The sequence below is a fragment of the Castor canadensis genome, chromosome 3 (assembly GCF_047511655.1).
Source record: "Castor canadensis chromosome 3, mCasCan1.hap1v2, whole genome shotgun sequence".
In the NCBI taxonomy this organism is placed as follows: domain Eukaryota; kingdom Metazoa; phylum Chordata; class Mammalia; order Rodentia; family Castoridae; genus Castor; species Castor canadensis.
In genome coordinates, this window is record NC_133388.1 from 177,339,831 (window position 1) to 177,365,182 (window position 25,352).

General features: G+C 37.5%; 1 protein-coding gene across 11 annotated transcripts in view; it reads right to left on the reverse strand.

Annotated features, from left to right (window-relative positions):
• Samd12 (sterile alpha motif domain containing 12) overlaps window positions 1-25,352 on the reverse strand; it is a 412,402-nt gene that overhangs the window by 234,713 nt on the left and 152,337 nt on the right. For 10 of the 11 annotated variants that reach the window (XM_074069104.1, XM_074069098.1, XM_074069108.1 and 7 more), the window contains one exon: window positions 497-626. In XM_074069104.1, the coding sequence (XP_073925205.1) occupies window positions 497-626 (130 nt within the window). The remainder of the gene's footprint in view (window positions 1-496; window positions 627-25,352) is intronic. The other variant, XM_074069099.1, reaches the window with a different exon arrangement.

A 25,352-nucleotide genomic window follows, 5' to 3' on the forward strand; every position in this document is an offset into this window, starting at 1 on the left:
AGGAACTAGATGCCTAGAGAACAAGAATGGCAGGAAAATTGACTTTACCATAGACTCTGCTACATCACTGGATACTGGTATTGCTTTCTCACTAGCCAGAAAACTCAATAAACTTTAATGAGCAAAAGAGAAACAAAATTTTCCTATGGAAAAACATTCCCTATTTAGAAGATCCCCATACAGATCCTGTAACACAAGTGATTTGGAAGACAACTGTTCTTTTTGCTAGTATTGGCATGGTCTTGTTTTCTCTAGGATCCCCCAACCCTCTCATCCTGAATACAATTTTACGTTAGACATTCAAATTCCAGTTTCCTCTCCTTACCACTTAAACATCATGTCTCATGTGGATCTGGAGTTTATCACCACTTTTAGAGTAAACCCATGCCAGAAAATTTCATCAGGAAGATGCTGTTTTAACTATAAGGGTGTGGGAAAGGTCATCTTGATGGGGAGGGGGAAAGTGAGTAAATATCTCGGATACTGCATACTTTACCAGTTATGTCATGCTGTTTGAATGACTCACTGTAGATCTGATACTGATTTGGACAATGTTTCTTCAACCACTTGCAGACATCCTGCTGGGTCCACAGAGCCACTGGTTTTGACAGCTTCACTGCAGCTGACTATAAAGAAGGTAAAGAAGGTCTGTTAATGCAGGCCCCATGCCTTGAAAGGTACTACTGCTGAACATCCCAAAGTGTGGTAAAGGCTACAGCCTGGATTCCCTAAAGATAAATATCTGGTTCTTGTCCTCCTCCTAACCTTTGCAGATTCCCCCAATATTGCTAAAACAAAACAAAACAAAAAACCCACAAAGAAAAGGTACAGGAGAAGTCCTTGAAAATTATACCTATTCTTGATTATTATTTTTACTAGGAAAAACCCTAGGAAGTAGTGTTTTATACTAAATACTCCAACAAGATGATGGTGGGAATGGTAAGTTATTGGATTTTAGGATAAGTAGTGGCCCCCAAGTGCCTCTCTTTATATTCCAGGAGGTGTCCTTCTATAACCTCTGACATTCCTAGAGCCTATACAACATTTACTCTTGCAGGTATGGATAATTATTTAAGAACTGTATACTATAGCACTCAGACTAAAAACGTGCAAGGCTGCCCAGGGGTCTGGAGTTAGGGTGGCCCTAGAAAGCCCAGGACATTAGCTGTGCCTCAGTGGGGAAGCAAGAAGCCAATTCCACCTGCATGGTGGAATGGTAATAAGATAATGAGCATAGTTAGGCCAAAGCCTTTTACTGCACACCAGCTCTCTCAGAGAAGTGTTCATAAGGAGAAATAAAACCCTAAAACAAAATAAAACTAGATAACTTCCCTCCCTCAAAAAACCCCACAACCACACAGCAGTGTGAAGGGCCTAGCTTTTCACAAGTATTGCATTACAAATACATTTATTTATTTTTCTTTTATTTATTGTTATGCTGGGGGTACATTGTGGCATTTACAAAAGTTCTTATATCAAATATATTCTTGTTGAATTCAACCCCCATTATTCTCTTTTATCCCCCTCCCCCCATTCTGGAATAGTGTCAATAGGTCTCATATTTCCATTTATATACATGTATATACAGTATCTGCACCATATTCACCCTTCTATCCCCTCCTACTATCCCCTCCCTGCCTCCCACTAGTACCCCAGATAGGACCTGTTCTGCCCTCCTATTCTCCAATTTTCTAAAAAAATAAATAACTAAAAAATAAGCCAGATACTCTTTTCCCTTATAATTTCAAGAATTCAGTTTAGGCTAGATGAAAATTTGTCAGTAATTTTTTATCATTTTGGATTAGTGTTTGCCAAAAAAGTGGGGATAAAATATTGATAGTTCTTTAAAGGGTCTTGAGTGATACAAAGCTCAGGCTTTAAGTTTCATTGCTCTTCTTACTAGGCATCATTTGTTTCTTTTCTTTTCTTTCTTTCTTTCTTTTTTTGAGACAATGTTTTGCTATGCAGCCCAGGCAGGCCTTCAAGACAAGATCATCCTGCTTCAGCCTTCTGAGTACTAGGATCATAGGCATATGCCACATCTGGTTCTAGGCATCATTTTTGTTCACTTCTTCTCAAATCTTTCAAATGAAGGACAGGAGAAAGCCTTAATTTGGTGAAGTATGACTTAGCATTTCCAAACACTTGCTAACATTTTTTTTTTTTTGACAAAAAGAAAGCTTGCTTCAGTTTCAGACCTTTCAACAGGAAGCAGCATATCTTATTACTGTTAGATTTACTTTTATTATAATTAACGTTATCTTTATTTATGGCAAATAAATGATGGCATAAAGTAAACTTTATATCTATAGTAATATCTAGTTTTCTTTTAAAACAAGTTTGAGTAAAGAAATGGCCCAATTTTGTGAAAAAAATTAAGGAAACAATGGTACATAAGATGAGAAGATAATAGAAAAATGTGGGAGGAGGAGGAAAATGTAAGTGATTCACATTTGGAAAGCTGAGTTCTCTGGTATTATTGTTTATTAAAATATTTCCAGTTGAGCAATTCTTTTCCATCACTTACAACGTAATTGCAAATAATACTTGTCACTTCACTTTGTATTCTTATACTTTTTTCTTTCAATCTTACTGAATGTGGCCAATTATATTTTCCAGAGATTATATACATATATGTATGTATTTGCATATACAGATGTATTTACATATCTGCTTTTCATTCAGAGTGACTGACGTTACTTCCACTGATGCATGGGGTGTATTTCCACCCCTTCTATTTCAGGTATGTGAGCGTCCTGACCAATGGAGTACAGTGGAATTGATGTTAGGTGATAGTTGAGGCTAGGTCATAAAGTAGACGCAGCTTCTTCCTGGCTCACACTCCAGCACTTAACTTGGAACTCAGCCAACCATGTTGTGAAGAAGGCCAGGCCACATGAAGAGACTATGTGAAGGTGTTTGGCCAATCCTGTACCTAGGGTGTCATGTGACAATTGTCACCAACGATTAAACAAATGAGTAAACAAAATTCAGATCATTTCAGCCACCAGCCCTATATCTTCTAGCTGAGTCTACTAGATACCACAAAGAAGAGACATGGCTCCCTTACTGTGCTCAGTGAATTCCTGACTCACATAATCAGTGAACATCACAAGTAATTGTTTGACACTACCAAGATGTAGGGCAGTTTGTTTTCAGCTCTAGTAGCTGGAACATACATTATATGCTCAATGAGGAGAATAACTACTATAACACTGACTGAGTCTAGTGTTCACAGATAGACCTCACAAATCAGCAGGTTCAGCTCTGGCTGCTTTTCTCCATGGTAGATTGTGATCACATGTTCCCTAATCAAACATGGCTGCTTCTGCCTGCCACCTTTCCTATGGCTACTGTACTGCCAATCATTTTTCTTCTAACCTCTGTGAAACCATATTGATTATTTTTCTAATTTTGATGACAGAGGAGAATCTTGGTCATGAGGGTGCAAATTAGTGCATTTTTAAAATTATTGTTGTTGTTCCTGGTGTTGATGTTTAGTATTTTTCTTTTTGCCTACCATTACTTCCTTTCCTTTGCATGATTAGGAAACTAGAATTTAAGATCTTTTAGGTAGAAATGCATTTACCACCAAGTTTCACAAGTCAGCACCACTGAGTCGGGCTCTTTCCTGCTCTAAAAACTTTCCTTCTGATTAGCTGAATGAGTTTATAGCTGACACATCATTACCCTGAAACTCTTGCAAGCTTTTTGCAAGTAAAGCTAGTCACAGTTTTTGAAGACTCCTATAAACCAGTCACAGAAAGCTGTAAATTACCATGGGAAAGGCAGGAGGATGAAGATGCTTGTACATCAATGCATTAAACTTCCTCTTTCCTGAAAGGTCATTCTTTAACTTGTTCATTTCCTTGGGAACAGAGGTTCTGCACCAAGACTTGCCCATTCAGCTGAGCTTCAGGTGGTGATTTACCCAAATTTGCCAAGTCAACTTAGAGCATATCCTCACCAGCCCACCATGTACGTTTTGTTAGACATTTACTTTTACCATGAATTCAGTGGTTCCAAGGCTAGCACTCAAGGAGCTGCCTCACTTTTCCTTCAGTATATATTCTAAGTGATAATTTACTATTACTTGCTTAGATAGGAATAATCTCAAAGGTTAATACTGTGTGAACATACAACGATATGCCTCCCTATAAACTGGTATAACAAATGAAGTGGGGGATAAGGATTCCTACCATTAACAATTACTATTTAATTTCTTCTTAAGTAAGTGGTCATAAAAATCTTGACCCTACTTATCAGCTGATTCTTAGCCTTGGTTGTGCTATGTAATTATCATTAGTTTGCTGAACAGTAACTTGCTAAGAGCCGTGATGACTCTAATTCCCCAGTCTGCTGTTCCTTCTAGATTCCCAGAGCCATTTATCCTGCCTGATCTTCTCATCTTGTAGCGCCTGATGAACCTCAGTCACACCTCCTTCTATCATCACTGCCCCCTCCCCAACATCAAATAAGATTTGGAAGCAAATGCCATAACCTGATGCCTTAAGGAGTGTAATCTTTAATTATAAGTGCAATGTGGAACAAATTAAAGCTCCACCTATGGAATTAACATATATCCCACCAAAGGCAGGAACAGGAGGGGCGGAGGTGTCACATCCTTCTACTGTCCTCCTTTCCTCTGCCTCCATGTTCGCACTTCTCTGTACGTCCATCACCAGATGATGATTTTCTTTGATATGCTGCCAAGTCCTTTTTTTTTTCACAGTAGGAGTCTAAACCAAAATAATAATAGTTCATACAGCAAAGAAATAAGGTATTTCACATTTACCGGGAACAGTAAACTAATAAGAAAAAAAAAAACCATCCTGCCCAAAGGCAAACATTAAAAAAACATTTATCCAGTCTCCTTTCTCCATGTTCACTTCTGTCACAGCGTTCCTGAATTTGCAACCCTGGAGACAATTTTGGTTTGTTTTGCTGCCCTGAAAGAGGTCTGAGGCAGTTTGTTATCTTAACCCCTATGCATTGTGACACCAAGCAAATTCTAGACATTTACTTCTGAATTGATCCTGGCCTTCCAGAGACAAAAATGAAAGTGCATTTTAGACCCCTTTACTTCCTACTTTACAGGAAGACTTTATGCAAAGTATACATCCCTAAGGGAAAGGTTTCTGGCAGATTATTATTTTTTTTGCCAATGATTCTTATCTTGACTCACCCTCATATAATAATTTCACCTCTGTTTTGTGGTAATTTCTGATTTGTGTTTAACTGAAAAGAACTCTTATGCACTACATTTTAAATTCTCAAATACAAACTTAGAGATTTTCTGCTAAGTAAGGAAATAACTAAATGGCTTAAAGAAGTTTGGTATTGAAAGAACATTGCAAAATGCCTTTAAAGATAAATTTTGTCTTGTAATTTAATTATCATCTTTTTGCAGTATAAATTCTCTTTTTATTTACTGGGTTTTGATTTATAAGCGAACACTGCAATTTTGGGTTCCTAATTGCTGTACAAACTCTTAACTAGGTGAGTTTACATGAGGCCTAACTGGTTGACTATGACAAAGTAGAGAATGCTTAGATTGTTTATAGCCATTAGCAGGACAAAATAACCTCTATGGCAAAATATTAGAAAGTGGTACACATGTTTTTACCATCTCTATAAAACAATGTTTGCAAGCTGTATTCTTACAGCTGCCTTCCTTACTATCTTGTAACATCCATTCTCTAGTTCCCTGTCATCTCTTTTACTTATGAACATTATGTCATTTTACTCAAAATTATAGAAAGAAGAAGGAGGGGGGAGAAAGTAGAGGAAGAAACACACATTCACACACAACAAACTATCAACATCTACTTTAGCAGCTTTTAAGGCTCATTCATCTGGAAAAGGGTCTCCAAATATCAGGAAGAAATGGACTAGTCTGCAGAATACTCAGCACTTGAACTTATTATTTTTTAAATGCTAATAATGTCTTCTGGCACTTTAATTCTTTTAAGAAAGAGATAGTTATAAAATTGTTAAAAGGTATCTGGCCTGTTATATTCTGTTTCCAGATTCACTTTTAATTGTCATTCTAGAGATTGGACCAAATATCTTATGATGCATGGAGCACTTAAACTTTATGCCTCCCAAAGAGAAGGCATCTCAATGCCACAAAGTTTCCAGGTAAAAGAGGAAAATATTTTCTTTTAGGCAAATGAAAGATACCAAGTGTCATGTTATTTTACATTTACCCACTGCTTCAGTATCATCTGAATCACTTCATGGTTCCTGAATTCTCTTGTCTGAGCAGTGCTAACAGTTCCTGAGGAGCAGCAATGGGAAGACACTTTGGTAACTTTTTCCAAATATATGGTGAGGCAGCATTACTTTCTCGAATTGTTCTGCACACTGCTTCTGCTGTAGACCTTTTACTTTCCATTCTCCTCCACTGGCCACTGTAGCGTGCTCACGTGCCTTCAAAAGGCAGTGTCCTAAATGTGTTGACTACAAAAATGGAAATCTTTAGGTGAAAATGTAAATCTTTATTATTGCTGAGTCACACCATTGGCTCATGCTAAACTTACAGGAAGTTTAAAACTGAGTTTTCTTCAAATGAACTGCAGTCAAATTAGGACTCTCATATCCTGAAGGTACATTTTTCTGAACCCCAACTTTATTTTTCAGGTTTCAACTACTCATCATTTGAAACCATTTTTAGTCACTGTATTGGTTATTATGAAATATTTGCATTATCCATGTAAATAAATAAAAGCTCTTAGGGTTCCTCAGTAACTTTTAAGACTATAACAATCCTATCATATGAATTTGGGGACCACTATTACAAAATACCACTGTAGTGGTTTCATTAATGAAAAAAAAAAGAAATAAATTTAGCCTGAGATAAAATTTTCCTTTAAATTTGCCTATATCAGATTTTAGTGGTGATCTTTTGTGTACCTAATTTCAGAGAACTGCAGACTCACAGAAACTAAAAGTTTGAAGGGATTTGAGTACTAAACTGGTTTAAGCTTAAATCTAACACAAGAATCCAAGCTACTTTAGGACATCTAAAATAGTAGCTAGTAGAACTGAACTATGATGAATATGTCAAAGTGTGTGTGTGTGTGTGTGTGTGAGAGAGAGAGAGAGAGAGAGAGAGAGAGAGAATGACTTTTTGCCTCTTTCTTTTTTCAGTACACAAAATTTGGGAAAACACTGATCTAGATTCAAGAGTCTGAAAATTCACTGCTTTCAGACAGTATGTCCTATGAAATAGGTCATTCATTGCTAATAAGTACTAATGGTTTAAAAGGTAATGTTCTTTCATACTGAAATTACAGTCAGATTTCTATCATCTGTAGAAAAATCTAAAACAAATCTCCTCATCACCCACTATATTAATTTCACATATCACATCAGTGTTCTCTACTGGGTTTCATCGCTTTTTTTTTTAATCTTTCCATGATGTAAGCAGATGAATCTCAAATTATATTTCCAATCCAGTCTTCACCCTAAAAACTGCAGAATCCTATATGTAACTGAGAACTTCACAGTTCCATTTACATATCCAGTAAATAACACCTCAAACTCAACGTACCCAAGACAGACCTCCTATTCTTCCTTTCAACACTGTTCTGTCTATAACTTTCAACATCTCATCTAACAGAAACTCTCCTGTGACAGAAGCTTCCTCCTGTTGCTGAGGCCCCAAATCTTGGCTTCACCATAGACTCTTCTCTTTCTCTTATGCTTTACATCTAATTGATGGGAGAGAACATAGGAATCTACTTTCAAATACATCAAACTCCAATCTCTCCATTACAACACTGTGCTTCCACCATAGCTGTCTCTTTGCTGTTGCTCAAAAAATGCCTACTTATGCTCACTTCTTGTTTTGCCTAGAATACCAACAGACCTAACTCTTAACTCCCTTCTTTCAAATACTCCCTCTCAGTAAGGCCTATCCTCAACTCCCTATTTTGAAATGTAATGCTTCTCATTTTGGTGCTTCCAAAACTCACTACCTCATTCCAGTGCTTCATTCTCCATGGCAAGTATCACCCAGCACACTACATAAATCACTTATTTATCTATTGTATATTATCTGTCTCTTCCCACTGTCTTCCACCCTACACAAGGGCAGAAGTCTTTCCTACTTTGGAAAGAATCCAAACATTAGAACAGTGCCTGGCATGAGGCAGGCACTCAATAATTATCTGTTGAACGAGTGGAAGAACTGTCTGGTCTGGTCTGTCATCATATATCACACAGCTCCTATATCCTTTGAGTGTCAGAAAACTGGTTCAAGTCCCAGCTTCACTCTTGACATTCCCAGGTTGAGACTAAAATAGCCTTTCCTCCAATTAGATTTCTCTTATATTGAGCCAAAAATGCAGAAAGTCTAGCACTATAATTCTTAGCAGGATAGCTCACATCTCAAAGCCTCAATCTTTTTCTTTTCCTTTTTCTACTGATAGAGAGAGTGATGTGATGAAACAAACTTGTCATCTGGACTAACACAGATCTAGCCTGAAGACCAGTTTTGGCATTCAATAGCACGGTGTGCCTTGGACTGATCATTCAGCCTTTCTAAACATGCTTCCGAATACACTGCAAGTAAGTCTTGCGTTTCATGGAAGGATTAGAAACAGTTTCTCTAAAGCACTTAAGCAGTGCTATGTGTCCACAAAGTATATCTTAATGTCTTGAATGACATTAACATGCTCCTGTACTGTATTCCCAAGCCTGATTCAGGGAAACAGGAGTGTAGTGCAGTGGACACAGGCAGTGTTACAAGTCCAGGTGACTTGACTTGGGCATGGTGATCTACTGTCAGCTCAGACAGAAAGAAAAACAGTTGATAACAAAGGAGAAGGATTAAAAGGCAGAGGAAGAAGAAAATGAGAAGACACAATAAAATGGAAGAAAACGTGGTAGACAAAGATACCAAATAAAGATAGGTGAAGGGACATTCCTTCTTATTCAGGCAACTCCTACTTATTACGGGACTTCATAAATATCACCTGAAACTTCCATGAGAAGTCATGCATTGATTTTTCCCTGAGACTCAGAGTCAGCCTGCTTCTATTTCCAGGGAAAAATATGTACAAAGTCCTAATCCTATGAAAAGATACAGCCTAGGTTCCCCAGGCTGAAACTACAGATGCTACACTTAAAACCTGTGAAGGGGATGCTCTGAGGCAATGCTAGTAAGATCTGTTGGCCCCGAAACATGCTGCTGGGCATCAGGGTTTCTAACAATAAAACCTCATAGTGGGAATAAACAGAGTACATAGGCTGTCAACAAGAAACAAGATGTCTCTGACATCCTGGATGGCTCAGGTTATCAAGGCCTGCTTTTCCGATCAGTTAAGATTGTGCAGCCTGTCAAGTGAAATATGGAGGGAAAGGATCACACTGTACTTTGTGTCTGCTCTGTTTAGTACAACAGGAAAATCCATCTCATCCACACAGATGAACACATTGTAAGAGATGTGATGTGTGCAAGACACAAAGGCACACATACACTGAGCATATACCTTATAAGCAAAACCCTATATGAATAGTGGATGAAGAAAAGCATGAGAAACACAAAAATAAAAACAAATATGAACCATAAAAATGGTTATTGATCATCATCAGCATCTCATATTTCCAGAATAATTCCTTTGGTGTAACAATACAGCAGATCAATAACAAAAATGGCCTCAGTGCAAAAGGGACCAGATGTAATATTACTAGACATCCTTAGTCATGAGTTGGCATCTATTTACACACCTCTTGAATGTCAGGGACAAAGAATCACCATATGGCTTGCTTTGACAAAAGAACAAGATGGGGTGATGTTTGGTCAAGTCTGAGCTGAATTCTCAAGAAAACTTGTATGCTTCAAATGTTTTTCCTTTTCTAAAATGCTTGCAAGAACACAGGTGGTCAAACCTGACCAAACTGGGCTTGGGGATGTGGCAGAAGAGTATACTGATGCCCTTGTAGGCATATCATTAGGTACAATGTAGTAACACAGCATGGGAAGAATTACTTTGAGGACTTTAGGTAAATCATCTTTAATCTTCTCAACAGCCTACAAAGCACTTATTACATCTAGTTTATAAGGAAACTGGCTTAGAGAGGTGAATCAGGTCATCTGAGGTCAGAGTGTTGGTGAATTTCAGAGCTGCAACCAGTCCAAGTCAGTAATGAAGCCATACTTGGTGCTTACTTCATAGTTTCACTCCAGCATGATGGACACAGTAGAAGAATGAAGATCAGACATGTGAACTATTTATAGAGGTTCCCAGTGCTACTAGACTGCCTCTTTGAATACTCCATTGAGACACATCTGATCAAAGACAACCCTGTATTTGTTCTAGTCTGGGTATGCCAAGGGCAAGCTGGGCTTGGAACTAGTATCTAGCTCCTGTTCCAGAGCTCTTTCCAATTTCCTTATGGTAGAAGAAAGTACGTTTTTAGCTCTGCACAATAGGGTCCTCTTAATCTTTCTCTCAGTTGTGCATCAATCAAATGAGAATGAAAAGACCTAGCCTGTCTATATTACAAGGATGTGATGATCAAATGAAATAATCAAAATACTGAATGGTTAATTTGGATGAAAAGAGAAGGCTGATGGACCCTAGGGTAATTGAAGCCACCCTGCTATTAGCACTCTGGACAAAGCAGAAGCAACATAGGGCAGGGTGGGGACTCTGGGGTTTGGAGAGTCTAAAAATTCTGTAATCTGGCAGTATAGGGGTTGGTCTGTGTGAGGTTTCCAGTTCTAGTCTTGGCTTTAAGAGTTAAAGGTACTCAAAAGATAATCCCCTACCTCCATTATTTCTTGATGTCAAAGACTTTGTCACCTGTCCAATTCAGTCAAATGATGGATAAATTCAATGGGGGTTGCTATGTTCTTTCAAAATTCATGTGCTGATGCCCTAACTCTCATTGTTTGTAGAAAAAGGTCTTTAGGGAACTAATTGAGGTTAAATGAGGTCATAAAAGTAGGCCCCAATTGATAGAGTTAGTGTGTGTTCTTATAAGCTGAGACAATAGAGAACACTCTTTCTCTTCCCCCTCACCCACTAGGAAGAGTGGCCACATGCAAGAAACCAGGAAAAGGTCTCTCACCAGAACCTGACCAAACTAGCACACTGATATCAAGCTTCCAACCTCCAGAACTGTGAGAAAATACATTTTGGTCAGTTAAGCCAGCCTGTTTGGGGTACTTTGTTATGGCAGTCCTGCAAACTAACACAGGGGGCAAATTAGTACAGGAACCAGTCAATTCAGACAAAGTACTCTGAGAATAATAAAGAAATAATCATCTATATTTGGTTAGTAATTTAAGTAATTTTTTGCTTCTATAATCATGTTTATTTTCTAATCTTTTGACTGCTATCAAAGAAAGTATGCAAATAGTTTATTAAAAGTAAGTTATACCAAAGGGCTTATAGTGAAAAACACATCTCTTATCCCATCTTTTCACTGGCAACTATTTTTTCTTTGAAGTAGAACCCATCATGTCCTTAACTCAAATATCTTTCTTCTTTAACTTCAATTGCAATTCCCACTTGCAATTTTCCAGTTGCTATTATATTTGGATATGAAGTGTTCACCAAAATGGTTCATGTATCAAAAGCATGGACCCTGATGCAAGCAATATTCAAAAGTGGAGGTTTTGGGGAGTGTGGTCTAGGGAAGTTGAGGCTGCCATGAGTGAATGTGATTGAATCATGAAACCTTTACTCCCATCAATGGATTAATCCATTGATACATTCAAAATCTGAATAGACAATGGTAGGTAGTGGAACGATGGAACATGGGGGCTGGTTAGAGGAAGTAGGTCACTAGTGTGTGTCTTTGAAAGGTGTTATTTTGTCCTGACCTTTTCCTATTACTTCTTTCTGCTTCCTTGCCTCTATGAGGGGAACAGCTTTCCTCTGCTATGCCATTGCACTATGGTGTTTCTGCCTAGCTATAGGCCTAAAAGCAATGGAGCCAGCTGACCATGGACAGGAGACAAAATAAATCTTTCCTACTTTTGGACTGTTTCACTCACATATTTTTGTCACAGCAACAAAAAGCTGATGGACACAAAGGTTAAAAAACTCAATGGTGTTCCTTTTTTGGTCTCCTTAAGAGACTTACTGTATTATCTATTGATACCTCAATAAGAATAATTAGGAATTAGCACATAAATGCTACTTTCCCCTACCATCTATTCTTCCAAATGTTTGCACTTGGTATTGTTAATTTTAGTTCTTCTACTGGTTAGTTTTGGAACCTTAAAAAATATATTTAAATTTATACAATTTTCCAAATAAAGACTCCTTTTAATTTTTCTCTGTTTTTTTCCTTGAAAGTCTCACCTGTCATCTATAATATTATTTTTATGCTGTCAAGGTTAATAGCATATTTATTTAGTACTATGACCTCTATTCAGCCTTCTACGTTATCACTGTAGATTGATTCAAGGTTAAAATCAATAAGCAGCATTTACCATATTATGACTGTGTAAATACTATTCAGATGCTGGGCCAATTAGTCTGGCTTGGATTATTTTTCTATCACACGCTCAGAAGTGCAATGTCATTCATTTCCACTGCAAATCTCAAAGAAGCTTCCCAACATGAAAAGCAAATAGACTGACTTCCATCCTTCCTTCCTTCTTTCCTTCTCTCCTTCCTTTCCTTCCTTCCTCTCGTTCTTTCTCTCTCTTTCTCTCTTTTCTTTCTTCTTTCTTTTTTTTCCTCCCTCCCTTCCTCCCTTTCTTCCTCTTTCTATCTTAAAATTATGCCATAGTTTAGTTTAATTCAGATTTGGAGCAAATATTCTTACAAAGATTTTGGGTCTTTGTAGTAAATCCTTTCCTTTCTTCTTCTTCTTCTTTATTTTTTAAAGCATCAACATTTCCAAAGGGTTTAATTATATTCTCTATTTATCAAATCCTCTCTCTTTCCAAAGATCTACCTCATGAAGTCTTCTCCAGATTAGACTGGCTGCTTCCCAGATTTGTTAGTTAGGGATCACTTAGGCTTTGCCTCCATTGCTTTTCTGGATGGATGAGTAAATGGGTGAATAAACTGTTTCTTGATCCTTGATTTCCCCTGTCTTAGTTTGTATCTTTTTGCTGGAACACACTCATAAGCACGCTTCTTTGAAAGGACTTGTGGCAAGTAAACATTCTCAGTCCTTGTGTATTATAAAAACTTTGTTCTACCTTCACAATTTGATTGTTAGCACAGCTAGATGTAAAGTTCTCAGTTGGAAAAAAAAACTCTCAGGATTCTGATGGCATTATGCTATAGCTTTCTCCCTTCAACTAGTGTTGTGAGAAGTCTAAGGTAGTTTGACTCTCACTCCTTTTGGGTCTCTTGGTAATTTTTTTCTCTGTAGGATTTTCTTTTTATTCTTGATATTTTGAAGTTTTATGATAATGTACTCAGATATAGATCTTCCTTCACTCTTTCTGACAGGCATTCAGTAGGCCCTTTCAATTTAAACACTCAGCTTTAGTTATACTTGCTTTATTGTTTTTATTTTACATATTTTAAACTATAATAATTATTATTTTAAAAATATATTTTCCACTCCATTTTGTTCTTTTTCTAGAACTCCTATTATTAAATATGGAAGCTTCAAGACTTTAAAAAAATACGTACTTTAGTTGTTGTAATAGACACATAACATGAAATTTACCTTTCTAATCATTGTTAAGTGCACATTTGAGTAGTTTTAAGTATATTCACATTGTATGCAACCATTACCACCATCCATGACCAGAACTCTTTCCATCTTTGAAGTTTATACTCATTAAACTACAGCTGCTTGTTCCCTCTTTCTGTGAGTGTCTTCATGTGTCAGAATTTGCTTCCTTTTTTGAGGCTGAATCCTAATCCATATATGTATATATATGTATATACCACACTTTAAAAATCTATTCATCTGTCTATGGACGCTTAGGTTGCTACCACCTTTTGGCTTTATAAATAATGCTGCAATGAACATGGTGTTCCAACATCTCTATGAGACTCTGCTTTCAATTCTTTTAGGGACAGACCCAAGAAGTTGAATATTTACATTTAACAAAAGATACTTTTCTCACAGATTGCCCATACCTTCTGTTTACATTGGGGTCAATAAACTATGGCCCAGTGGCTAAATCCAACCTGCTTCCTATTTCTGTATGGCAAGCTAATAAATAATTGTCTTTGTATATTTTCATGGCTGAAAAAAAATCAAGGAAGGAAAACATTGTATGACACATAAATATTATGTGTGATTAGAATTTCAGTGTTCATGAATGTTTAGTTCTGTTAGAACACGATCATGCTCTTTTGTTCTCACACTACAAAGTCAGAGAAGTATAACTGTGACAGCAACCATATGGCTTGAGAAGCTGAAAATATTTACTATCTGGCCCTTTATTGAAAAAGTTTGCTGACCTCTGTTTTACATGATGAGAAATTATTCTCAGTTTCACTTGCCAAAACACCTGTTAGACTTCAAAATTTATTTTAAAAATTATAATTTAATTTCTAAAGACTGTCTTTTTACTCATTTGTTCCTCTCACTGCCCCCCCCCCCCTTTTTGGGCAGTACTAGGGTTTGAACTCAGGACTTCACATTTGTTAGGCGGACACTCTACCATTTAAGCCATACTCTCAGCCCTTATTGCTTCATATTTTTTTGGAGAAGGTCTCTAGTTTGACCAGGGACAGCCTCTGGAATAGCTAGGATTACAGATGCTGCACAACCATGCCTGGTTTATTTGTTGAGTTGCAGGTCTTGCTATATTTCCCTCAACTGGCATTGAACTGTGATCCTCAGAATCTCTGCCTCCCAAGTAGCTGGAATTATAGGTGTGATTTACAACAACCAGCCTTAATTTGTTCCCTTTTCAAAGCATCAGCACTTTAAAAAAATAGATGTAAGACATATTTTTAACTGTTTTGTGGATACTGAATGTTGGTATTTTTCAAAAGTTTTCTTTGAACTTGATCTTATGTTACCCTCCAATAACTGTCTTACATGTTGTGTCTTAATTTAAAAAAACAATAAGGCAATGGGGACTGAACTGGGATTTCTGCCGACTTGTGTTGGGCTTGTTGACTGAGCAACTTTCTGGCAGTGTCCCCTAGATGCCACAATGAAGACACCTGTGCTTTGGATGCTAATATGCATGTAGTATGCTCCAACTCTTCTGTGGTGCCTTGAAAAAAAACAAACTCACACATATTTTTAAGGAACAGCCTTTTTTTTTTTGCTGGCCATTAGTCTATCTTCCTATAAGCAGAACTGGGCAAGCAAAAGATTGTTTAATAAATATTTCTTAAATTATTCCCCCTTGTAAGTCCTGTTTCTCACTCCTATCACTAAGTCTAGAGTGTCTGAGATTTTTACTGTCACACTGACTTCTCCTAGCTGTCCAGTAGCTGCTGTGTCAATACTGATGACACCTTTTTCTACTTGGCTTCCTTAAATCTTCTTCACAAGGTGGTATTGCTCCTCTCCTCTACTCTCATTGTTATCATATGTTTGTATTTTTGCTATTATTTTCTAATGTTATTCATGGGAAAGTGAACTAGACATCTCTGCTCAGTCATCTTGCACGTGAGATCTCTGTTTACTTATTTTTTCAAGTATTATCATGATATATTTTATAGTTGAAAAAAAACCATGTTCACATATAAAAACTCCATGTTCACAGACATCTACACTCCACTCATTCCTATATGAGTGGACATTTAGATTGTTGACAGGTTATTTTTGCCACAATATATTTTAAATGACCCTTACCCTCCTCCTCCCCATGACTACCTGTAGTTATTGCTCCATTTGTCTGGTCTTATTACAGATAAATATGTAGAAAAGTTTGCGGTAGCCCCTCTTAGTCTTGCTGGGCTTCCCATCCCATCTTTCCACTGGACATGCCCTTGTCATGGCCACTGAGGCGTGGAGCTTGTTAATTCTAATATGGCTTCTTCCAATATCACATCTCTGTCAGGTGGCTACTTCGTACCATCTAACACAACAGCACATATTTCCTTCTGGGAACACTTTCTTCTCTTGGCTTCCATATATCTCCTTCTGATGGTTTCTTTCTATATCACTGGTTACTTCTCTCTTTACCAACTATTCCTCCTATGAATAGTATACTTTGGGGTTTATACTCTCTCCTGGGGTAATTTCAAATCCCACTTGCTTTAAATTTCATCAGTATGCCCATGATTCTCAAGCTTATTATTTCTCCCTATTTTTCTGTAATTTCCAGTTCCTTTATAAGCTTCCTTCTTGATATCTTATTTGGATATGCAATAGGACTTTCGAACTTACCATGCCTTAAACAGAATTCATGATTTTCCTCAAATCTGCTCTTCCATCAATGTTTCCACAGCCTCGTAGATACTGATCTAAATTCCAATAATCATCCTGTTATTACATTTCCTCACTCCATCCCCACTGCCAAAATACCGAGTTACCTACTTACATGTACCCATACATGCAGGACTGTGGAGTCTCTAAGACCCATACCTCCATCTTTACCCCTTCTACCCTAGGTCAAAACATACATGTTCCTCATCAAGACTCAGGAAAAATGTCCTATTTTTCCAGTTTCCATACTTTCCCATCTACATTCTATCCTCCATGGCATAACAAAAGTAGACTTTTAAATATATAAACCTGATTGTGTTTCAAAGGGGCTTTCCCTGTAAAGCTTAGTAAAATCTAAACTCTATTCTCCAGACTGCAGAGACCTCTCATCTCCTATTTTCTTTGCCTTGGTACAAGATGTTCCAAGACAGAGACATTCTTGCCCTCTTTCTCTTGCTCTGACATACAGTGTCCAATCCTACTTTAAGGCAGGTAATCAAAGCCAACTCTTCTCTCATGTTTACCTTTGGTTCATCATTTAAGATCTCAGTTTGTCATCTCAGAATTTTCTTTCTTGACCACACAATGCAAACTAATCCCCAAGACATTATTAACATGTAGTTTCATTACAGACTTTATCATTATCTGATAGTTTCCTATACCTGCTTATTATTATTTTGCCTGATGCTAGCACACAGGCACTCAACAATTATTATTTAGATGAACAAGCTATACAGTAAATATGTAGTTCTACCCATTGTTCAGGCAGTTCTTGGTGATATATAGATTCTAGAAATAAGAATACAGAATAAAACTTTTCATCCTGTGTCTTCTGTCCCAGTAATTAATTGGGACAGAATAGCAAGATTTAGACATGATGTTAAGATAGAGCAATGAAGTGACCTACAATAGACAGGAGTGGTCTTGTGAATCTGAGTTTGAAAATAGTGATGACTCTGTCCTCTTTTATTCATTCATTCAAACACACACACACACACACACACACACACACACACACACACACACTCTCTCTGATTTAGTGCCTACCACTGTATTAAGTGTGGGTTATTAGGCACTGAATAACACAGGGTCTTTCCTATGCTCTGTAACTCATACTCACGATTAAAAGACAAACAAAGCTAAAAGTCTAAATAAGGGAAGCTGCTTGACATTGAAAGCAGGCATTCATTTTGACTCTGAACATTCAAATAGAATCTTATAGACTAAGGCTCTCATCTTGGTTTTTCCATTTGCTATCTATACAATCATAAGCAAGTGCTTTAATTTCTCCAAGCCTATGTTTCACCACAAATGTAAGGAGAATATGATATTTATCCTACAGGTTTGCTATGAGGATTTAATTAGAATGAAAACATAAAACATTAGGTTTAGGCCCTGGCACTAATAATTATTAATAAGTGGTAGTCCCTACCATCCTTTCTATGTTATGAATACTATCACTGCTTTGATAGCCACTACTGCTTCTGACACTTTTGTTACTAAAGAAGTATGTGGCAGATGAAAGTCAGAGTTAAAATGTATTTTTAGAAATATTCATGGACAAGCCTCATGATAAGCCAGATTAGTCATTTCCCATTAACATAATTTACCCAGACAAGTAAGAAGGCACAGATGCAAAGGATTTGGTGGTTACCATTTTCTTTTTTACCTTTTTTTTAAAAATCAGCATGAAAACATAAGAAATACTCTACCATATCCTGGTCATTTCTTAGACCTAGGCATGAAATTGATCTTATTATTAGAAAGAGAAATTTCAGAATTCCCCTAGATTGGCCATGAAGATCTAACTGTATACAAATCCTAGGTTCCAATCAGTATATACACACACACAGCTTGACCAAGGAGAAAATTTTTCAACTGCTTATCTGTTTCTTCCAACAGAACTTGTCCTTTGGGTTTTCAAGGCTGAGTGACCTTCTCTAGGGAGTACCATTTAGGGCCTTAAATAGAAATCTGGAATCTCACAGAGCAATGCTCACTCAGCCCGATTGCTATTTGTGACAGTGAAATTTGGAATCCTATGGAAGAGCTTAACAAACATCAAAGAAGAAAAACTCCCCCAATTGACAAGAATCACCCACTGTCCACGACAACAAACAATGACACTAAAAGATACACCAGAAGTGCAGTTTCCCTACTTAACTAAATCATATTTCTCCAGAAAACATTACCTAAAATGCTCTTGCATGTTTTCATCCTTTCTACTTCCTGTTTCTTCCCTTTTTAATAAGCTTCACTTTTGTACTCCATTTCCATTTCCCCCTCGAATGTAACCAGGCTATTAAATTAAAAATTGTCATCCTCTGTCTTTGCATGCACATTATTTTCTGTTTCTATTCTGAGCCCTCATTCTGATCTGTTGGTCATTTAGCATTCTGAGCAGGTACAAAAGGAGGATGTTGGTTCAAAAGTATCTCCTGAATTTCTTGACCTCTTTTGATTTGAAGGCATATTACCTTAATAATAAAAATATCTGAGTTACACATTTGATATACAGAGCAGAGAGAATCAAGTGTAGGACATTTTTCTGATCCTTAAAAGAAATACCTTGGAAAGGATTCCAAACTGATTTTCCACTGATTCCTTGTTCCTCCATTACATTATTTTTCTGTACCTTTCATACATCAGCAGAGCCCTTCAGAGTCATTTGGGATTATTGATTATGAAGCAGCAAAAATCTTTCACACTGCAAGTGGGGTGATGTCAGCCTCTTTCTCAGCTAGCTTTTCAATCACAGCCTTTCTCCTCATCAAACATATTTTATTCCATAATTATTTTTTAGAGTCAAACTAGTTTTCAAGTCACTGTTACTTATTGAAAAGTGACCATATAAAAAGTTTAAAATCTGTAGATTTAATGTGCCCAACACTTAATTTCATGCTCTGCTTGCCCCATTGTTCAAAACAAATAGTAGTTAAGTCTCCAGTTGTGTGTGTGCACACTGTGGTGTGTGTGTATATGTGCGTATGTGTGTGTGTGATGCTTGTATTCAGCTCAAGACTTCAGCTTTTACAATATTAATATATTGCTTTGAAATCTACACAGGAGAGGTGTCAAACAATAATTCATAACCTATCACATTAATTTTACAGTTCCTGTTTGCAAAGGGTTTTTATTTCCAGGGCTAACATATTCATCAGCACTTCTCCATTCTTTATTTTCTACTTTAAACAAGACTACTTCCAAATGCTGAAGGACTGGTCAGAACAGCAGCCCTGAAAGCAGAGAAAATGCCTCTGCATATTATAATTCAAATTATTTAAAAGCTACTTAAAACAAGCAAACCATTATTAATAACTATGGATTCTGGTTTTGTGTCTCATGCATGCAAAGATTTTCACATCTGCCAAATAAGTAACCCCTACTAACTCCCAGAAGTGTAAAAGAAAAAAAAAAAAAACAACTAAGTATGAGGAGTTTCAAGCATCAGCAAAAGGCAATGGTTTAAGTGGCTTTTCCTATAGAATGACTCAAAGATTCATTCACTCATGAAATATTTAATGAAGTATCTACTACTCCAATAGGCTCTTTGGGATATACTAGGTGAGGAAGACTGGCAAGTCACCTGCTCATACATGGCTTATGTATTAATAGGAGAACCTAAGGTCTACAGCCCACCAGCAACAGCACTATGAAAACAATGAAGCTGGGTGAGAAGAGAGCCCAGGACAAAGGTGAGGGCACTGGGAAGAGGCATCTACTTTATATGGAGTGATCAGGTTTATTTCCTATTAAACCTGAAATTAAAAGTCTGCTATGCGTTGGAGGTATTTTTGCAAATAATCACTATCTCTAAACATCAGCATGAAAAAGTAAAAATTGAAGTGTGTTACAACATCAGTTTTATTAGAAGTCGTATATGTACTTTTCACTAGAAATGTGTTTTTTAGGACTAACAACATAGCCTCCAATCTCCTCTGAATTCTAATATGATAATTGCCCTTCAGAAATGCTACACCCCATCATTCCTTTTTTTCATGGGTTTTTTTTTTCTTTTTTTTTGAGACAGGGTCTCACTCTGTAGCTTAGGCTGGCCTTGAACTTATAATCCTCCTGCCTCAGTCTTCCAAGATCTGGGATCACGGGTGTGTGCCAACCATAACTGACTTCTAGAAACTAAATTTACAATATCTTATAATCACATATTCACTATGTCTTATAAACACACATGACATTTTACTGTTTGATGGGTCAGGCATATAAAAACACAAACTAACAATGGCTCACCATTAAATGGAGGGATGACTCATTTTTAATTCATTTATCCAAAATTTAGTGACCATTTATGGTATGTCAGGAACTATGCTATCTGATGGAGACACAAGTCTCCATGAAGAAGCATGATTTGAAGTCATTGGGTCTTGAAAGAATAGGAGATACAGTTAGGAAGAGTAGTATATAGAAGTGAAAGGACAAAGATAAACAGCAGATAAATTGCATGCATGCATCTCTCAAATTGTGCTAGGCCAGGTGCTGGTGATAGGTGAGTGAAACAGACCCATTTCTATGTGACAAACATGACATAACTGGTACCCACCATAATTCCGGCTTCATCACCCATCTTTTCCCCAGAAATATTTCTGTCTGCACCTTTTCTGTTTCTATGCCCTTCCATGTAATTGGTGTCACTTCCACTTTGTTTACCTGGAATACTCAATCCTTGCAACACCTTTCAATCTCCAAATCACATATAACCCCTATTATATGGTTCCCCAATGCCTGCCCTGCCTTCTCACAGTTCTTGGCGACAAACTGCAATTAGAGCCCCTTTCTCAGCAAGGCTTAATTATCTGCCCAAGTGTCTGCTCCCACACAGAACCATGAGCATTTCAAGAGTACTGACAGTCCTATCCATCATTTCTGCCCTTCACAGCTCCAGTACATGGTCTGCCACATAGTAGTTGCTGATTATGCAAACATTTGTTTTATAAAATTTGGTATTGCAGCAGTCATTTAACAATGATTCATTTAACAATGATTCAGATACCTGTGACAGAAGATTCTGGATTTTTTAATTAATTTATACACACGCATGGTAATTCTGGAATGTGTTCTCACCATAACAGTTCAAATAATAACAACATATAGAATCTGAACACGCTGATCATACTAGTCTCTCAGTTCCATTTTTAATTGTAGAGATAGCTACTATCATCACTTTGAAGTACAGATTCACACATATTTTCTTTCCTATGTATTGTACACATGTACATATATTAAGTAGCAATGCATAAGGTTTTTTTTCTTGTCTTTTTTTTTTCATTTTTGAATGGTCTTCCTATGTAGGATCCTCTTGCCTCTGTCTCCCAAGGGCTACCACACCTGGCTGCAATGCATAGGTCTCTGAGTCTGGCCCATACTTCCAAATAGGACAGTACCATATGCACTGCTTTGCAATATGCTCTTTTGACTTAACAGCTGGTTTCCAAGATGCTTTCTACTCTAGAGAATACAGATTTACCTTGTTATTTCCAACTGCAGCAGAGTGTGCACTAGCAAGCACTGACATGCAAAGCAAAAGAGTAATTGAGTTTTACCCAAGAAATATGCAAGTATCAAAAAGATTGATAATGTCCAGTGGGGAAATATGTCCTCTCTTAGACCAGCTTTGCCTTTCTGAAATATAAAAAAGAGCTTCCTTAAAAGTCTACATAGTGAAGCTCTACTCCAAGGTCTCTATTCATTAGAGATACAGATATTTATGTTTAAAAGTACACATGTAGGAGTGCTTTACTCTGGTATTTGGAACAGTGAAAACTCAGAAACATCCTAATGTCCACAGGGCTAAATAAGCTGTGGAATACCTTCCTGCATTTGAGTCTGTCAGTCTAGAGTACCTGGTCTAAAATTAATCTAACTTTACTCAAATCTCATGTCTGTTCCTTCCTATGTCTGCTTGATTTAAACATCTCTCTACTTTCTAATATTTTCAAGTGCTATAATTCAGGATTATGTGCACATGTGATTTCTTCAAAGACACTACTTATTTCTGGAGATTTTTAATAGCCTTGTCTTGCTTCTCTTCCTACACAAAGTGAAGGAAATGATTATTCTGGAAAATGTATACAAGTCTCTCCTTCATTCTGACTTCAAAGTTCAATACAAGACAACAATAGTTTCTGCTTTCTTATTAATAATAGACATGGGTTGAATGTCAACCATATTTAAGGAATCATGGAGTGGCCAGTGATCAACCTAAGGATACATCATTCAATTACAGAGACACTAGGTATTCTAACTCTAGCAATCACGGATCATTAAAAAGGAAGTGAAAAGAATGTCTGTATGCCTGTTTCTTTGTCCATCAGCTGTCTGTACATCTATCCACTGGCTAGATTGATATATTGAGAGATCCTTCACAAAATCAAACTAGAAAGAATGAACAAATAAACATACACAAACTTGATAGCATGGCTTAGAAATAATGACAATGAGAAATAAGTCACAAACTCAAAAGCATAAAGAATAAACACCACTTAGAAAGACAAAAGGTAAAAGGCTGGTTATGTCCAGATATAGGATAAAAGAAATAAACAAAAAGTGGGGCAAAGTGCTGAAGTCCAGATAGAATCTCCAAAAGATATAGGGAATAGATAGCTCCTTCCCAGACCACGATGCTAGAGCTGCACAGGTGGTGCATTGAGGCTAGAACCCTAAACCTAAACCAACTCAGAGGGGTGGGGCCAACCTAGCTCCAGGCCATAGAGAGAAGTCCAGGCAGGCGGAGGCAGCACAAGTGCTAAGCATATGGTGAGACAGAGTGGCCCAGGCAGGCATTAGCAGATCAGGAGCTCTGGAATAAGGGTAGGGATTTATCTGGGAATCACAGCGATGGTGCATGTTAAACAGCCAGTGTCATGTGGGAAGGTGAGCAGGTGGTGAGTGGGCAGGAGAAAGCAGGACTTCCACTGCTTGGCAAAGGCTCAGAGAAAGATCACAGACTCTGGGAAGGTAGGCCAGTCACCAAGGCAGAGCAGCCCTGTCTTATAGGAACTGGAAGACAAAAGGGAGAATCCCATGAAGGGGAAAAGTAAAGTGATACTGTTTGTTACAAGTACTAGGTTACACCACGGGATTGGGTCACTCCTGCAAAGGTCAAGCTCAAAGAAGCCCATATGGCAAGATCTGAATGGTGGGAGGGTTCCTTAAATTTTCTCTGATGAATGACCTGTACCCCACACCCTTGGCCTGGAGTGGGACCTTTAAATGTGATCAAATGGCTTCAGCTGTGGAGATCAGAGGGCTTCTAAGGCAGGGGGCCAGGCAGGTCATCATACTCAATTACTGGGTTTGGCAGGAAGAGAAGGGAAAAATGTAGTTTTGGCAACACTGCTGAAATTATAAGACCTTAATTAGATTACTGGATCAACCTCTGACTAGCGATGAATGTCCTTGGGGAGGTCGTTTAATCTCTCTGTTAGACGATGCCTGAATTTTCGCAACTAAAAAATGAAAATGATATTTCAGAGGCTGCTTACAGGAGAAGTCCATAAGAGCAACAGTGTTGCTAAAAGGATTAGGACTTCAGCTGATCCTTCAATTACATATAGCCCTTCACCCTCTGGCCTTGCAAAAAATTTAAAAAAAGGGTGGGTGGGTGGGAGAAGTTTCCTCAAATAACCATTGCAAAGAAATGCACTTGCTTTATATTTATGATAGGTGACGGAGCTAACTTTGCTGAACTAAAATTGGTTGTGTTATAAAATAGCATAATAGGACAGAGCCATTCACCTTCAAAAAACCTGTAAATGAGAAACAGCAGAAACAGAGTGACTTTGTATTACCACTGGTCCATGAAAGTTGGACTAAAACCACCAAAGAGAACACTTCAGAGAAAAGGGGTCAGAAGTAAGGTATTATAGGATGAATATGGTTAGAACCAGAGAAAGAACTGGATTAAGTAGAGAGCTGTTTATAATTGGGAAAATGGTATTAATTTGGAGTATAACCAATAGAATGCTGACTACTTAGCTAAGAATAAAAGGCTTCTTCCAAAAGTTTCCAAAAACAAGTCAAGAAGAAACACAGAAAGTCTGAAAGTAGAATGAAGGATATACCAAACCATTCTATTTGGTATTACTGGTTTCTTTATTTTTAGTGAATATAGTTTCGGTTAAAGGCTTATATTAGGCAGCCCCTTTAAGCTTTTGGAGCAAGATTTACAAATGCCATTATTTAAAATTGGATATAATAAAAACCAATCATAAATGGAGGCTATTAACCACTCAAAGATTTATTCCACCATAAGAAACAGTTTGGAAACAACTCCCAAGTCCTGTTGAGATGACCTGGGGTATCCTCAGAGAATTACAAACAAGTAGTAGGTTCTATGCCTTGCCATATGGTTTTAGTAGAGTAGTTTACTCCTTGTGGAATTAAAGAAGAGACAAAGTACATGGCGTTCAGCATGTCTGGTACAAAACTCAGGGGAGATAGTTCTCCATGCCAGAAAGAGTAAGCAATCTCCACATCCCTAACTATAGCCCTGGCTGAAAATTAGCATAACTGGAAGAGGTGTTTTGTAGCTGTTGTTGTTGTTGTTGCTGTTGTTGAAGGCAATACCTCAATCAAATTAAATCTCTTTCCAGAGGGCTTACAATTCACAGGCAAGGTTGAGACCTATTTCCCTGATATGTACCCTCTCTTGGCTGAGTTGAACTTATAAAACTTGATGGCTTTCTAATATGGTTGTTCAACTTCCTTCACTCAGAAGGAAGGTGCTTGACTTATCAAGTACCCATTCTACAGTTATTTTATTTTCTAGGTTGACTTTCTTGATAGGGACTAAAAAGGGATAATCCACTGACCCAAAGCAACTGTCTGCTTGCCAGATACAATTTTCACTTCATATCAATAAAAAGGACATCTCAATTGCCCTCTTGTTATTCTAAACAGTCCTACAGAAACTCCACAGTCTCTTTACCTGGACTGGAAAGGAAACACAGCTGCAGATATACAAAAAGCAGAGGTTAAGACCTAGATTCCACATGACCCTATTAAGT